A 17,113-nucleotide genomic window follows, 5' to 3' on the forward strand; every position below is an offset into this window, starting at 1 on the left:
TCGACCGGCTCCACGCCGTCCGTCTTTCAAAATGCTCTTTGCTTTGGTTGGACGGACGCGTATCTTCACCGCCGGCGTCAGCGTGTCTCTTATCAGGGCGGTCGGTCAGATTTTATGACCGTGGAAAAAGGTATACCTCAAGGTTCATCTTTAGGGACGTTGCTGTTTTCCATTTTCTATTAGTGACCTCCCACATATCCGCTCCCATGCAGATGACGCCGTGACTTGTTCTTCCAGGACTCACATCTCACAAACTCAGTCTGCGCCACAGGCCGGTTTGGGTGCCGCTCCGAAATGTTTCTCTGTTAAGAAACTTCTACTGAATGAGAAGAAGCCCGACGGTATTTTGTTTGGCACTAGGTTTGATTATTTAACCGATAATCGGTCGATTCATCTCTCGGATGGGACGCCACTCGAGGAAGTGGAGACGTTTAAATATTTTAAGCCCCGTGTTGACTCAGTGATAAAGAAACCAAACTGCAGCCTGGGATTATCGTGTCGCTCCATCGACCGTTTGACGCCGCGGGGCAGGAGAACACGGGTCTCACAGCTCATCCATGAGTGGATCTGTATTGTTTTGTTTTGTGTTTCTGTACATTTGGATTTTGGGACCCCCTCCAAAACTAGATGATTCATTTCGAGGGGTTTATCCCTCTAATAAAGAGTTGTTGATCAATCGATCAGTCAATCAGAGGAATATAAACTGCGGAAAATTCCAGAAAATGTTTTTCGCCAAATTTTCTCAAAATATTTATTTTGTCAGAGAAATGCAAAGTGTGAATCGAAAAGGGAATCCACTTCTGCCAAACTTGTTTATTTTGGTGGAACGTGAAAACGTCAATCAGTCACATTCAACGTTAAATATACCAAACGTCTTAAAGGGTTAGGGTTGTTCTTTTCAGACCCTAACCCTTTAATTTCCTCCCCGGTAATCGTTTTTCGCCGTGCGGGCCGAGTGACTCCGGACCCCCGAGTCAGTTCGCGGCTTCGTTCAGGGCGGTCGGGCCGTTCGCGTGCCTCGCGTCGTTAGAGGGCAGAGCGGCGCTGAGGGCCACGGTCACACCGCTGGAGTCCGCTGCCGTCACCCTCCGAGCCCGCGGGGAGCGATGGCCATCTGACCGCGGCCCCTTCCGTTGACTGAGCTGGTTCTCTGGGGGTTTCATTTTATTTTATTTTTATTTTTCTCGAGGAAGATGCGTTCGTGCGCTGACCTTCCTCTGGGCTCCGCCGGGCTTTTCTCCGTCTCACTGCCGGGCGGCAGGGGCAGCGCTCCGGCTTGACCGCGCCGCGCCGCGCCGCTACAACGTCACAGGATCCAAGCGCTTTATTCCGTCTGTTGTTTTTCTCCTCCCGCTTCTCTCGCTCCTTCGGTTGTTTCTCTCCATCCATCAAGACCGAGGCAGATGCCCCTCGTCCCGTCATCCCGGCTGCACCATGGTGGGCTTTCCATCCCTCGCTCCCTACTGGCCTCTCATCCGCTTCCTGGTGCCGCTGGCCATCACCAATGTGGCCATCGACCTCGGAGAGCAGGTACTCCCATCAACATCCCATAATAAAGAATCCGTGTGTTTGTTTTTAAATGTCACCGACGAGGCCTTGTCTGTGTGAGATTGAAATTCTACCTTTACCCTTTATTACGGGAGGCGGTCTTGTAATAAGAAGAAGTAGTAGAAGACTGCATCAATACCATAATACTGCAGTGAGCCGCTTGGTTCCTGCTCTTGTTCTCTTGCTGAACAGTCAAGTCCAGGATGGGGCGAGGGATAATAACACAACACACATGGAAAGGATGTGGACTTTGATAGAGATGTGGATTATTTTATTATCATCCGTATTCATTTTTCTTTTTTTCCCAACAAGATCCGCGCTGATTGTCATCTAAAACAGTGGTTTCTCAACCTGGAGTTCGGGGACCCTCCAGGGGTCCTTCTAGATGTCCCAGGGGGTCCCCAGCAAAATGATTAACAGTTCAAACGTCTCCCACTGAACAGTTATTTCATTTAGGCGACGTTGAGAGAACGCACCATTAAGACGGTTTGGATCCCAGTGTCATGGTTATCGCCTTATAGACTGACGTGGACGTTTTGGACTAAATCAGATCCAACAATGGAAAAATCTTCTCACATCGGGGTCCCAGAGGCCCAACCTCATAGGTCTGTGGCCTAATGCGTACCAAATTTGAGGTTCCCCGATTTGGGGAGAAAAAGCTTGAGAAACCAGGACTGTAAAGGCAGCGTCAACACCTGCTACCGCTGTTACTGATTCCACTGTTCCCCGAGGGAGACGGAGGGGGGGACGCCTTCCTTCGGGTTGCCATTCCGCCATTAATCAGTAAAAAAAAATTAAAAAAAAAATCCTTTATTACGGGAGGCAGTCTTGTAATAATAGGGGGGGCTGATTGTAGAGGAAGGTGGCGGATCAAGCCGTCCCGGCGTCCGGGATCCAGCGTCTGCCGGGGCAGGGAGGTAGTCCCCGTCAAAAACAACGCACAGAGACTCGCAGGGGTTGGGATTAAGCTTATGCAACGGCTCCGTTCGCCGGTATAAATAGCAGCCGTTCCTGAAATGGAAAGAGGCAGCTGCAGCTCCGGGTCTCAAGGCGAAAATTGAATGGGAATGTCTTGGTTTGCGCCGACTAATTATTTTGGTTTTGTGGTTTTGGTCGTTCTCGTTTTATTCCTACATAGAAATGGCCATGTGTGTCTTTGTGGTATTGGCGTTGACAGAGTCTTTGTTTTATTTGGATGGGGGCAGCGAGTTGCGGTTTATAAAAGTAAACTCAGTTTAGTGAGGTTTTTAATCTTCAAACGGCAATTGTGTTTGGGCGATAGATAAAGCTAGGTGAGTGGCGAGCGCTCGCCCTAGTGGTCTGCGGAGGAATCGCAAAAGAAAATGAAAGATAAAAAAAAAAGTGTATTCAAATATATAAAAGTAGGCTTTTTAATCTTTATATTAAGCACTAATTTGACATGACTACATTCATGAAATATGTTTATTTTCAAGTTTCTAATTCTAATAGGATAATCGTTTAATTAAGACATTGGGGGAAGGTGCACAGGAGACAGAGGGGTTGTTATTGTCATCAGTTCATTGAAAACAACACAATTTCTTCATATTTAAATTTATTTTCATTATTTGTTTTTGGTCATTGGTATCTTTTTGTTAGTCTTGCACCTTTCCGCCCCGTTAGCCTGTGAAAAGGCAGTAAAATCCACAAATGAAAACGATGCTCCACCTGCTTTACTGTAAACTACGCTAGTTTGCATAAGACACGCTTTTTTTGGGGGGGGGCATCAAGTCCTTGAATTCCTGGGGGGGGGGGGGGGGCTCGGCCAAAAAAATATGTTTGAATACCATTGTGCCAGGTCACGGTCATGTGCTGGTTTTGAAACTCCAACCCCCCCCCCCCGTCACAGGCCCTGAACCGGGGCATCGCCACGGTCAAGGAGGACGCCGTGGAAATGCTGGCTAGCTACGGCCTGGCCTACTCCCTCATGAAGTTCTTCACGGGGCCCATGAGCGACTTCAAGAACGTGGGGCTGGTGTTCGTGAACAGCCGCCGGGACCGCAGGAAGGCCATGTTCTGCATGGTGGCGGCCGGGACCATCGCCTTCGTCCTCCACATCCTGATAGGTGTGTGCGTGTGCGTGTGCGTTTGCGTGTTGAAAGGTGGTTTTTGGCACCTTGTCATTTCACCGGCTTCCTGTGCACACTCCGTTTCGGGAATGTTGGGGCGGACTTGGGTCCCGTTAAAACTCTTGGATCGTTGTTTTCGTCGGCGCTGGAAGGGACGGGGACCAGTTAGAAGATGCTCCGACCCGTCCGACACTGTTTCCCCGTGAACGTGTGCGCCTAAAAAATGCCCCAACACAGCACCGATGCATCGAGTTACCGGCTTCTTTTTGGAACTCGGTGACGGTGTCGTGGTGGATCTGCTTTTGTCGATATATCAGTTACTGAAAATGCCAAACCAGGAGAAATGGCTTCTGGTGCAGGTTCAGTTGCAGGAGAAAGAGAAGAATCCACCACCTCTGAAAACCCAGATATTAGGAGCTGGGCTTTCGGCCTGTGGATATCCTGTAATTATGGGATATCCTTTGTTTCTTGTAGTGGAAATGAAATTCACATGGGGTCTTCAAAATGAGTTATCTCACTATTGTAAGTACTGTAACATTGGAGTATTTACATCACGACCCCAGGGCCTGGGTTGGCCAGTTTTCCGGCATTACCTCTATGTTTAGAAACTTACCAAGCAAAGTAAAATTGATTTACTCTGTTAAAAATGGCTCGGTCAAATATGGATTGTAATTCTATAGGTTAAGCACTCCATTATAGAGTAATTACAATTATGTGACCATTTCCTAAAGTAAGTGATTACTGCTGTGCTAGAAAAGCATGGTAATGGTGCCTAGATGGAAGTATCCATCTGTCTGTGCATCCATCCGTCCATCCACCTACCTATCCGTCTGTCTGTCTGTCTGTCTGTCTGTCTGTCTGCCTGTCTGTCTGTCTGTCCGTCCATCCACCTACCTATCCACCCGTCTGTCCTTCCATCTTTCTTTGGAGTAAACGTGTCTCTGCTCTCTCGTCACCTCGACCCCACCCGGACGCTCCTGCAGCGCACACGGATTTAGGATACTACATTATCAACAAGCTGCACCACGTGGACGACTCGGTGGGGAACAAGACCAGGAAGGCCTTCCTGTACTTGGCTGCGTTCCCGCTGCTGGATGCCATGGTGAGCGATCCCCGTGCACCAGTGTTCAGTGATAATAAAGACAAGCTGTGCAGGCTGTGTTTACCACGACATTAACTCCAGAATGACAAACCAACTGCATACTGCTCTGCTGTCCCCACTGCCCTTGTGGTTTCTTTATACCCACAACTCAACTCCTGACGAGGAAAGAGCTCCCACCGTACAGTTTCTTTTTTGTATTTCTGCCTATTTTTGGTTTAGTCTTCAGCTCAATTACACGATTACACCACCACCACCCCCCCTGGCCACACAGAAACGCCTGCAACACTTTGTTTTGGTCTCAAAAAAGGTCACGGAGGCAGGCAGACAGGTCTGTAGCCGATGCGGTACGGTGCAGACCAGTGGTTTCTCAACGTGGGGTCCGGGGAACCTCAAGGTTCCTTCAAGAGGTTCCAGGGGGCCCCATCAAAATGAAGTTTGGACTAAATTCAGATTGCGTCTCAGAGACCAAATGTCATCAAGTGGGGTCCGTGGGCTAATGCGAGTCAAATTTAGGGACCTCAATATAAAAAAGGTAGAAAATCACTGGTGCAGACTGAAACCTGATGTTTAATACTGGGGCAAGGTCTTGCACGGTGGGTCTTAGACACACTAGAGATGGAACAGCTGACCTAGAATCTGGTTGTTTTTAAAATCCACGACTGGTGTTGGTCTCGGGGGGGATTGCCGCTCCGCTCTATCCTGTCATTCATGTGTGCGGTCAAAAGAAAGTGTCCAAAATAGGTCTCTTTGTTTTCCAGCCACTGGCCTGGAATTGGCAACTTAACATTTCTTTTGTCTATTGTTCCCTTGGAAGGCCTGGATCCACGCAGGGATTCTTCTCAAGCACAAATACAGCGTCATCGTCGGCTCCGCATCCATCTCTGATGTCGTGGCTCAGGTAATGACATCCTCTCCCTGGTTTTATTCCATGGAGCAGACAACGTACGGAGATTTATTACAAAACTAAATCTGTGTCTCCCACAATGAAGCATCTGCGCTGCGCTGCGCCCGGTCTTACAAAACAATCCGGGAAAACAAGTTCTGGTTCATTTTCAGTTTATCTTTTCTTTAATGCACTGTAATTATCTGGCTTTCATAGTCAACAAAACGCTCGCACTTTTTATAAGACGTTAAAGATATTCAGGCCAGGTCATAAAAAAAAAAAAAAAAAAAGAAAAAAGGCAGCACAGCTGTTTCTGCTTACAAACCGCTCTGAACGACGTCTGGTGCTGATGGCAGATTCCTCTTGTTTTGCAGATCGTGTTCGTGGCCATCCTCCTCCACAGTAACCTGGAGTGTGTGGAGCCTCTTCTGATCCCCATCCTCTCCCTGTACATGGGGGCCTTGGTGCGATTCACCATCGTGGGTCTAGGATACTACTGTAACATTCATGACAACATCCCCGACTCCAGTGGACTAGATGTTGGGGTAAGCGCTGCTCTGCTCTCTGGACGCCGGCTGTTTCCATGGACCAGGTGTTGGGTTGGATCTGTTGTATGGACCGGCTGGTTTTAGGGTCACTGCTACAATTTGCCGTGTCGTTGCTTGCGACTGCTCTTGTCATTCTTGGGGTTCGGTCTCAACTCTTTTGGGATGTCTGTTTTTTCCATATATGTTTGGAGTCTTGTAGGGAGGGGATGGGGGCATTGAACTGCTTCTAAACATGGGCCTGTAAGGCCTAGAAACTATAACAGAGAACGATGCACAGAAATGAACTGGACTGGACTAGAAGTCAACGTAAGCTCTGGGCTTTGGAGTTGCTTTTGCTTGTTATTCTTTTGGGATAATATACTGCGGCCGTGAGAAAGGGGGTGGGGGGGGGGCGATACGGTTTGAAACGGGGATGAAGTGATATGGGAAGGCGGGAAGTTCTGTGGAGGCGGCGGGGAGTGACTGTTTATTCCTGAAGGGCGACGCCACCATCAAGAAGATGCTGAGCTTCTGGTGGCCGCTGGCGCTGATCCTCGCCACCCAGCGCATCAGCCGACCCATCGTCAACCTGTTTGTGTCCCGCGACCTGAAGGGGAGCACCGCGGCCACGGAGGTGAGGGGAAGGGGCGGGGGCGGGGGGTCGAAGGGCTCATGTTCAAAGCTCATGTTCTCGTGCTGCTACATATGCTCCGGCATCGGAACCCCGATACCGACATAACACAACGTGACGTAGTGGTGGTGAAGTCAAGCAGTGTGGTTTGAGTTCCAAGCTCCGAGACAGGACAACAACAAACAGAGGGAGAGCAAGAGAACCGGGCTGGAGTTTCCTCTTCTATTTCTGAAACATTTAAAAATGATTATGAAAAACAGTGAATAAATCACTTAAAGAAAAATAATAAACAGGTGTTTTTTGTAGTAGTAGTATTCAGTAGCAGCAAGCACCTGAGCCTGAATGAGCCTGCCGGTGCTGCCAAAACGAAATGAACGCCATCTCGGATTCCAAAGAAGTATTCGTCACATACATAAGTATTTGGAAGTTCAGGTTCATCTGGTCTTTAGAACGTTATTTGCCACCAGGGCCTTAAAAACAAAAAAATGGCAAAAGAGAGTTGCCACCGAAAATGTCAAAGGTAATCCACCTTTTCACAGAGGTTTATTCATAATACGTTATATTAAGAACCCCGAAAGCAAGAATTAAACTAGAGTGTGTATGTATATATATGAATAATAATTCAGCCTCCATAGTAGCTGCGCTAAACGCTAAAGGCTTCTGTTGAGCACCAAACACTCTGAGCTTCGGGGGCCGGCGCGGGCGGCTTCACAGGTGACGGCAGAACCGCTCTCCCCTCAAGTTGAGACAGATGAAACGCCAGAATGCGAACAATCTCCCTCTGGAGCGTTCTGACCCCGACTACTAGAGACAATACAGCCCTGTTTACCAGAACCAACTGGAAGTCACTGACAACACCGACTGCCAGCGGTTTGGGTGAATCACCGTGTCCGTGTGAAGCTCAGAGGATGATGCCACCGCGTGAAAACATTCCTACGCGGCCCTACTGTTCCCCACGTGGGCTGTTGTTGTTTGGAACACAATAACAAGCGGCTCGCGGCTGTTATCTCATAAACGTGTTGGGGAGGAGAGGAAAAAAAAAACAAAAAAACCCCCACTGCACCAAAAGGAAAGTGAACAGGCGCACGGTCGCTTGGATACGGGCTGCGGTCGGTCGCCGGCCGCGTGGCGGTGAAGTGAGCTCGCTCTGATTCCTCCTCCTGTGTCTTTGTTTCGCCGCAGGCCGTGGCCGTGCTCACCGCAACGTACCCTGTGGGTCACATGCCGTACGGCTGGCTGACGGAGCTCAGGGCGGTGTACCCCGCCTTCGACAAGGTAAAGCACACACCGCCTCCACGTCACGAGAGTGATGACTGAAAACACGTCGATCAGCTTCAGGTGAAAACCTGGAACCAGGCCACTTCACACGGCTCGTTCGTCGCTCCAGATATTCAACGGAAGTTAAAGGAAAGCTGTTTTTTATCGTCATTATTTTTTTTTTACTTTGTCTGTTGGGAGTCAGCCCCAGGGATCATCAGGATCTTTGAAGTTGTGCCAGCGGCGGGAGAATTACTGCCCCACGCCGAGCTGGAAACGGGCAATCAGGATCATGGGATGCCCGGTCCACTGCGGCAGTCGTCCGTAGCTGTTCTCTCAATACTGCATCGGTTTTTGGGTAGACTGTCAATGATTGGAAAATTAGGTTCAGATAAAAAAAATTTCAAGTTGTACATTTAATAAGCAAATCGCTTTTTCTTGACGCCGAGTTGGGAGCAGAGGAAGTGACGAGCACGTTCTGAGACTTCCCTGAAAATGTCTCCATCTCAGTTTAACGTCACTAAGAATATTCAGCCCTTTCATCCGTTTGGGTATGAGCAGCGTTTCATCGCCAGTGCACAAAGTGTGGCTTCCCAGCCGTTAACGGTTGCCCCCGGGAACACACTTTGGTGCAACTGTTTCCGGGATAAATCCGTGTGGCGCGAATCGTGATTCTGACCTTTTGGTGCATCTGCAGAAAGGAAAACGGCAGAAACGATACGATGGAGGTGTCTACGCAATATGATGGAATCATCTAGGCCTGTTAATCAGAATATAAATACAGCACTTCCAAATATTACATTACATTGCATTGATCAGACGCTTTTATCCAAAGCGACTTACAGTTATTCAAACACCGATGGACGCAGCCATCAGGAGCAATTAGGGGTTAAGTGTCTTGCTCAAGGACACTACAGCATGCCAGCAGGAGGAGCCTGGGATCCAACCAACAACGTTTAGATTACTAGACAACCAGCTCTACCTCCTGAGCTACCATCCCCATCCCCATTACCTTATCTTGCAATAAAATCGGAACCTTTGTGTGCATGTCAAGGGACTTGAGGAGCGGGGGCGTGTCTACCATTTCCATGTGGTGATGTAACAGTGCCTTTAAAAGAGGCACTCTGACGCGTCTCCTTCCGTGTTGGAATTAAGACGTTTCTTCATTGAACAAACAATGCGTCAAGTGATTTATTATTAGTCCAAAACAATTCTGTACTAAATCCCCAACGTCTCTCTCTCTCCCTCCAACAGAATAACCCCAGCAACAAGTTGAATTCCACGACTCCCATCACCAAAACGCAGATTAAGAAGTTCACCTTCTGCTGCCTGGCGCTCTCGCTCACGGTAAGACGCCGCCACCGCTGTTCCACCCACTATTCTAAACACGCCGTCCGTGTCCTTGAGCAGCGTGTCGGGGGCGCCACACAAATTATTTTGGTGTAAATATAAATAGAGCGAGAGTGTGTGTCCAGAGTGGAGATGGGATGAGTCCCTACAGAGCAACAGAAGGGTATCTTCAGTGTCTTCATCTTCTTCTGTTATTGATGTTGTTTGGGGTTCCCTTCCCACTGCTCATTCCCCAAAACAACCAGTTTCAAAACGGCCCGACAACGACGACGGCGACGCGGCTGCACCGGCTGCCCGGGTTTCCCACGTTGTCGCAACTCATCTTTTACCCTGAAATGCTTGATTACAGTGCAGGCACACAGGTGAAAATCAATTCAACAACAACACGCAACGCCAGGACATGACAAGCGCCCTGCCCTGCTGGATGGAAAACAACCCCAGCGCCTCGGGTCGGACGCAGCAGAGACACGCAAACAGGGCTTAGGTCACACAGGGGAGGGTTCCCGGCACGGAAGGTGTCGGGTTTCTCACTGAGTCACCCGTCAAACTTCCTGTTTTTTAACTGGAATATGGAGATTTTAACGTATGGTGTAAAAGTTGAATTTTTTGGAGAAAGCAGTTTTTCCTCCCTCTCTTTTTTTTTTTTTTTTTTTAATGCACAGACTTGAGCGTAAGATTTCACAGAAAATACCTGATGTGCTTCTCCTGAGCGGTCCTGTCACAGTTTCAGGTTGCAGAGAGACAGAGACAGAGAGACAGAAAGAAAGAGAGACAGAGAGAGAAAGAGAGAGAGAGAGAGAATTCGTCAACACTCCGTGGCGCAGGCTTTAGCAGCTTAATAAAACAGATATTCACGTTAAAAACGTATCACTTTACAGAAGACTTTCGTCTTCAAGGTTTCTTCCTCTGCAAACAACCCAAAACAAGACTCCACAATTAGCTGATTCAGATTTTATTTTCTTAAAGCCGTGATCTTTGCGTCCAAGTATTTTGGGGCCGGGTGAGCGTCCCTCAGCCTTTCCCCCGGAGCGGAGTGACTCCGGCTCCGGCTAAAGAAAACAGGAAGCTTGTGGCTGAGGTTTGGGCTTTTAGGGGCAGTTTAAAAAAAAAAAGAAAAGAAGGAGAAGAAGAAGAAGAAGAGTGGTGCGGACCAGATGTGGAGTCCCTGAGCTGTAAACAAACGGCAGGCGTAGCAGCCTGATGGGACAGATAGGCACTGCCTACACTCGGAGGCCCGCATGCCACAACCTGCCCAGCTGCTCTGAAAGCTGCAAAACACAGTTTGTCTCACGCTGATGCAGACGGACGGTCCGCAACACAACATTGAGAGTTTTGCACAAAAGAAAAAAGATCCTGCCCAGTTCCGGAGATTCACAAGAAACTCTCCACACTTTTCCATGATGCACTTGAAGTGAGAATCTGTCACAGTATTTTGTTTAAAAAAATCCCATATTTTATCTTTTTATCTTTTAAACTGCCACTTTATAAGAAACAGTCGTTAATTGTATTTATGTTCTGCATGTACTCCTGTTTCAACTGTTGGTGGCGGGGTTTGCCTTTCCCAACAAGAATGCAAAGGTCGGGCACGCGCAAGAAGTGAAGGCAGCCGCGGTGAATTAGACGCAGCGTAAAAAAAGGTCTGCCGAAAAAAAGAAGGTTGAAAATATCCTCCACCTCAAGAAAAAACCCCGCAAAACAAATTTGTGGATCAAAAGAAGACACATTTAGGAGTAAAGAAAGTCACGAGTCGGAGCCAAATTGGGGAAGTCTAACCCTCACGCGTCTGATGGATTTCCACTTCATGTGAAAGTATCCTAATAATACAATTTTTTTTTTGTAGAATAGTGAACCAGGGCGTGTCCCGGCAGCGTGGTGAGTTTGAACAGGGAGGTCCGGCCCGTGACTTATTTACTGTCAGTCGGGACGCCGCACCTCCACCGGGGAGGGCGGAGGGGAGGCGGGGCGGCCGGCGGTCCACAATTCACCAAATTATAATTCCAAATGAGTCCCAACCCGACCTGCATCACGCTCACATGCCGACGGAGCAGCATCACAAACAGACGCTTCCCACAGCATTCCACGAAAGCCAAGTTCGCTAATTTAATATTACAAACGACATAACTCAATGATGTGTAAAAGTATGATATACACCACGTTCCAAATTATTATGCAAACTGGATTGAAGTGTCTTAAACATTACATTTTTTGTTTTTCAATTCAACTCATGGATGGTGTTGTGTCTCAGGGCTCCTTGAATCACTGGAATCAATCTCAGACACCTGTGATCATTAGTTTTCCAGGTGCCCAATTCAAGGAAAACTACTTAAGAAGGACGTTCCACATTATTAAGCAGCCACAGGTTTCAAGCAACATGGGAAAGAAAAAGGATCTCTGCTGCCGAAAAGCCTCAAATAGTGCAATGCCTCTGACGAGGTATGAAAACATTAGATATTTGACAAAAACTTAAGCTTGATCATCGTACTGTGAAGAGATCTGTGGCTGATTCAGAGCACAGACGGGTTGGTGCAGATAAAGGCAGAATGAGGAAGGTTCCTGCCACAAATTCATGGGATGAAGAGAGCAGCTGCTAAAATGCCGTCACAAAGCAGCAAACAGGTATTTGAAGCTGCTGGTGCCTCTGGAGTCCAACCAACCTCAAGGTGTAGGATCCTCCAGAGGCTGCAGTTGTGCATAAAGCTACTATTGGGCCCCCCTAAGCAATGCTAACAAGCAGAAAGGGTTGCAGGGGGCCCCCAAATACATGAAGACTCATTTTCAAACAGTCTTGTTTACTGATGAGTGCTGTGCAACCCTGGATGGTGCAGATGGATGGAGTAGTGGATGGTTGGTGGATGGCCACCGTGTCCCAACAAGGCTGCCACGTCAGCAAGGAGGTGGCGGAGTCTGGGCCTCTGAAGGTGTGAGCATATAGAGTTTGTGACTGAGCACTTTCTTCCACGGTACAAAAAGAAGAACCGGGCCTTCCGTAGCAAAACCATCTTCATGCAGGACAACGCACCATCTCATGCTGCAAAGAATACCTCTGTGTCATTGGCTGCTATGGCCATAAAAGGAGAGAAACTCATGGTGTGGCCCCCATCCTCCAGTGACCTCCACCCTATTGAGAACCTTTGGAGCATCCTCCAGCAAAAGATCTATGAGGGTGGAGGCAGTTGGCATCAAAACAGCAGCTCTGGGAGGCTGTTCTGACGTCCTGCAAAGAAATTCAAACAGAAACTCTCCAAAAACTCACAAGTTCAATGGAGGCAAGAACAGTGAAGGTGATATGAAAGAAGGCTCCTATGTCAACATGGAACTTGGCTTGTTCAGATGTTTTTGATTGAAATTGATTTTGACCATTTTCAGTTCTTTACAACCTATAGAATGTTTCGAAACTCTGTTGTGCATAATCATTTGGAACGGTGCATTTTGAGTTTTATATTTTGGAAAAAAATACTGTTATCATTGAGAGGTTTGTTCAATAACATTGGAATTATACCTTAACGGTTGATGACTTGAAAATTACACTGTCATTTACATCGACTATTTAGGAAAATCAGAGAAAAATATCATTTGCATAATCATTTGGAACCCGGTGTACAGTGTAAAAATCCTTTTGAGTTGACAACCACAGCTCCACTGCTTTCCGATCGGTCGCCAGCGTGAGCTGTGTCTGCAGGTCCACCACAAAGTCTAAAATCCAGTTACAAACATGGAAGACGTTAAAGTCTTGAATCTGAACTGAAGGACTCAACGTAAACATTCAGTCTGGTCTCATGAAGGTTTGTCAGGTTCCTGACGGAGATGAACCTTCATACTCGCCGGCGGAGAGAGAGACAGGAACGTCCTTCAACTCACCTGAAGAACTGGTTTGATCCAGTTCCTTGAATCCAACAGAGCGTAAAGTTTGTTGGAATCATCCGCTACCTGCTGCTCCAGACACGCCCTGGCAGCCTGCACCACCTCACCGAAGGAGGAGGATCACTCTCCCGAGTGCTGAGCCGCTACGTCACTGCTTGTCATAGTGGAGTAGAAATGGCTTCTGCAACCGACTGGCGAGCGGGACATTATGGTCTGTCTGCTTTATCGAGTTACAGCAGCTTTATGTAACTGACACTCAACCTGAACCGCGCCCGATCTAATTATCTGGGACCGGCCCCGTCGGCTGGGGCCAGGTTTTCATTGGCCCCCGGTTCCCTTCAACAGCTGGAAACGCACAAAACCATCGCACTCGACGGTCTTCAAAGACTCAGGGAGCGTCCGTCTGGTGTCAAAGGTCAAACGGAAAAGAACGATTCACATAGAGGATGAAAAACATCTGATGCAGCAGAAACGAGGGAGGTTTGCTCCACTCTCTGAAATGAAATGTCACCATCTGTAAGCAGGAAAAAAAACAAAGCCAGATGGGATGAGGAAGGCCCCCGGGGACGTGGGGAGGTCACCAGGGGGCCAGTAGAACCCCAGGGGGGCCAGTAGAACCCCAGGGGTGTAGGAAGGCCCCCAGGGGACGACCCCGTGGTGCTTATTCCCCGCTGTCCCTGTCTCGGCAGCTTTGCTTCGTGGTGTTCTGGACCCCCAACCTCTCAGAGAAGATCCTGGTGGACGTCATCGGGGTGAAGTACGTGTTCGCTGAGCTCTGCGTGGTTCCACTCAGAATATTCTCCTTCTTTCCTTTGCCAGGTAAGAGCCCGAGTCACGACATGTGACTCAGCATCAGCACCAGCTCCCTGCCTCCAGTGCACTGATCTCTCCCCTGTGTGTGTGTGTGTGTGTGTGTGTGTAGTGACCGTCAGGGCCCATCTGACTGGGTGGCTTATGACCCTGAAAAAGACCTTTGTGTTGGCCCCCAGCTCCGTTCTACGCATCATTGTCCTCATCACCAGTCTGGTTGTGTTGCCTTATATGGGGTAAGTGGAGGCCCTGGGGGGTCAGGGCGGGGTCGGACCAGCGCTGTTTCACACCTTTCTTTTTTGGGTGAAAGTTAAATAAGAACAATCGTGGATGAAACAGCGTTTTACAGAAAGTGCTCTTAAAAACGTAACAACTCCCGCACATTGTCGCAACGCTTCGGTCAAAAGGATGAAAGTCTTTTGACGTATTTGGAGAATCTTTAAACTTCTCATTCTGTTCATGTGTTTTTAACGCTCTATCGCCTGTTTTTTTTTTTTTAAGTTTAAAGCTTAATCCAGCAGCGTCTCGTGTGACAATATGATTATAATATGATTATATGATTTTAATATTATATGATCATAATATGATCATAATGATTATAATATGATTATATGATTATGGTTATAATGATTATAATATATGATTATAATATGATTATATGATAATGATAATGATTATATGATTATGGTTATAATGATAATGATTATAATATATGATTATAATATGATTATATGATAATGATAATGATAATGATTATATGATTATAATATGTGATTATAATATGATTATTATACGATTATATAATATAACAATATGATATGATGATTTATGAAAGGCTTCTATGCATGACTGGATGTAGATTGTTTTGGTGAATAAGTATCAAACAATATCATCGACCGATTTTGATCCATAAAACGGTAAAATATGATTTCAAATTGTCCTGGCTTCAGTTTGGTACAAACTGGGACAAGCTGCAGTAACGACAGAAGACAGGAATGAAACCGTTGAACGTTGTGGCGGCGTGTCACCTTGCATTAAACTCCCTAACGGAGGAAGGTTTCCTCCTCCCTCCTCCTGTCGCTCTGCAGCGTCCACGGGGCCACGCTGGGGGTGGGGTCGCTGCTGGCTGGTTTCATAGGAGAGTCCACCATGGTCGCCATCGCTGCCTGCTACGTTTACAGACAACAGGTCAGAAGCTCCTCCACCTTCCTCCTCCACCTTCATCGTCCCGTCCCCCCGTTTAAAAACACCCGCAGCGTTTTAGAAAATCTCTCCGTCCGCACGAGAACGCAGGAATCGATTCAAAACGCTGACATAAGCGCGGGGCCTTGTGTGGGCGGGGCCTCGGTTCAGGTTCCGTCGAAGACGTTTTTGACGCCTGGAAGCGCAACACGCTCCCCCTGAGGAACCCAGTGTCCACGTTCCCTCCTTTCTGAGCCGCGCCCACAGAAGCCGACGCCCACCTTAACCAGTCCATGGGGCATTTAGGAGGGTTGTTCGTTATTGTCGTGCTTGATTTCGCAGTGGATTTTCTCAAAATTTGATACGTTTGTGATTTATATTTTTGCAGTAAAATTTCAGGAATTGGCAAAACTTTTTGAAGAAAGAGTCGCACGTCATCACCCGACAAATAAGGAAAAGGAATGTGGGATACACACTCTGCACGTGAACTTTAATTGTAGGTCTTTTCTAAACACAAACAACCACGGGTCCAAAGTTAAGGAAAAACAGAGGATACTGTGTTGTTTGTTGGGTTCTGCTAATACGTCAAGAAAGGGACCGAATACAATGTCAACAGTACGACGGCGACGCCCGCCTATTTGGCGAAATATTGTGGAAATCAGCTGAATTTGCATGAATTATGGCTTTCGGCAAAAGGGAACCTTTAAGCTCCGCCCAACATTCTAGACCGGCCTATCCGATTGGTCAGACATACTAAAAACACCCACTCTGCACAGGATCCAGGGCATTTGACGGGCGGGGCGGTTGGGGTTTGAACGGTGGCCACGACCCCCCCCACCCCAAAAATGTAAAGATCTGAGTCTGGATCTCACGTCTTGTTCCCGCCGCAGAGGAACAACGAGATGGCGAGCGAGCTGGTGGCGGAGGGCGAGAACTCGGCGCCCATGAGCGAGGTGTGCCCCCGCCCGCAGATGGAGTCCATCGAGGAGCTGCAGGAGGAGGAGGAGCAGGAGGAGTGACCGCAGGGAGGCGGGGCAAAGTGTGGCCCCGGGCCCCCACGTTTGGCACGGGACGTGGCTCCAAGAGGGACAGAGTATGGTTTGGTTTGACAGAATGAACTATCAGCTGTTTTTTATTATTATTATTATTATTATTATTATTATTATTATTATTATTTTATATACCATTTTGTTATTTTGTTATTTTTCTCTCTCAAAGAGGAACGAGGTCTCCTCCTCGTGGAAGGAGCCGCCGTTAGAACGCACACTGTACAAAGACTAAGCCATCCATCTCCAAGGTTCACCCGTCGGTGTAAATGACCTCCATGTCTTCCGACAGATTCCGCATCCAGCGCCTCTTAATGTGTTTCTTTTTTTGTTTCGTTTTTTTTTTTTTTTAATTATTAACCGAGCGACGAGCGAGGGAACACGACACGGGAGACACGCCTCCTCCCTCGAGTGCGAGTGGAGCTGCGGCGACGCAAGGACCGGTATTCCACGTTCCATCATTGTAATCAGAGCGGCTGCGGACCAGGGGACACGTCGCGGGACTTGTTGGGTTGTGCAATCGTATTTTACAGACAAACCAGAGAACGGAAACGAGGGGAAGCGGTGTACAGGATGTCCTCGTTTCCATGGTGACGGTGCGATGTGTATATTTAATTGCGCAGGGGGATCGGGAATCTCTCCTTATATCGTTTGCGTGTGTTTCGGAATATTATGATCGTCCTCTTTCCATGCAGTCCTGGAGTGTCTCTACTTTGGTTCTGCCGAGCTGGTCGTGTGTTCACACTGTCACATGTGCTGTACATACTGTATAGGCCTCATCGTTTGGCAAATAAATTGCTTTATTATTCGTCCGTCTGAAGACCTTGAT

General features: G+C 47.9%; 1 protein-coding gene across 1 annotated transcript; it reads left to right on the top strand.

The window, feature by feature from the left end:
* Positions 1–1,049: 1,049 nt before the first annotated feature.
* On the top strand, positions 1,050–17,093 carry ankha (ANKH inorganic pyrophosphate transport regulator a). Its single transcript, XM_080020255.1, has 12 exons — positions 1,050–1,530; positions 3,416–3,632; positions 4,619–4,737; positions 5,552–5,635; positions 5,995–6,165; positions 6,647–6,781; positions 7,961–8,053; positions 9,290–9,382; positions 13,936–14,065; positions 14,169–14,292; positions 15,145–15,244; positions 16,129–17,093. Exons 1-12 carry the CDS (start codon positions 1,435–1,437, stop codon positions 16,255–16,257), a joined length of 1,491 nt encoding a protein of 496 aa, XP_079876381.1. The 5' UTR covers positions 1,050–1,434; the 3' UTR covers positions 16,258–17,093.
* The last annotated feature ends 20 nt before the right edge of the window (positions 17,094–17,113 follow it).

Source organism: Zeus faber (genome assembly GCF_960531495.2).
Source record: "Zeus faber genome assembly, chromosome: 19".
Taxonomy (NCBI): Eukaryota; Metazoa; Chordata; class Actinopteri; order Zeiformes; family Zeidae; genus Zeus; species Zeus faber.

What these genes read in the sequence shown, in the direction of transcription:
- ankha (XM_080020255.1), top strand. Translation starts at nt 1,435, where the DNA reads ATGGTGGGCTTTCCATCCCTCGCTCCCTACTGGCCTCTCATCCGCTTC. An exon ending in CGTCCTCCACATCCTGATAG is followed by an intron (nt 3,633 to 4,618) that starts GTGTGTGCGTGT and finishes ACGCTCCTGCAG; the next exon opens with CGCACACGGATTTAGGATAC. An exon ending in GGAGCACCGCGGCCACGGAG is followed by an intron (nt 6,782 to 7,960) that starts GTGAGGGGAAGG and finishes GTTTCGCCGCAG; the next exon opens with GCCGTGGCCGTGCTCACCGC.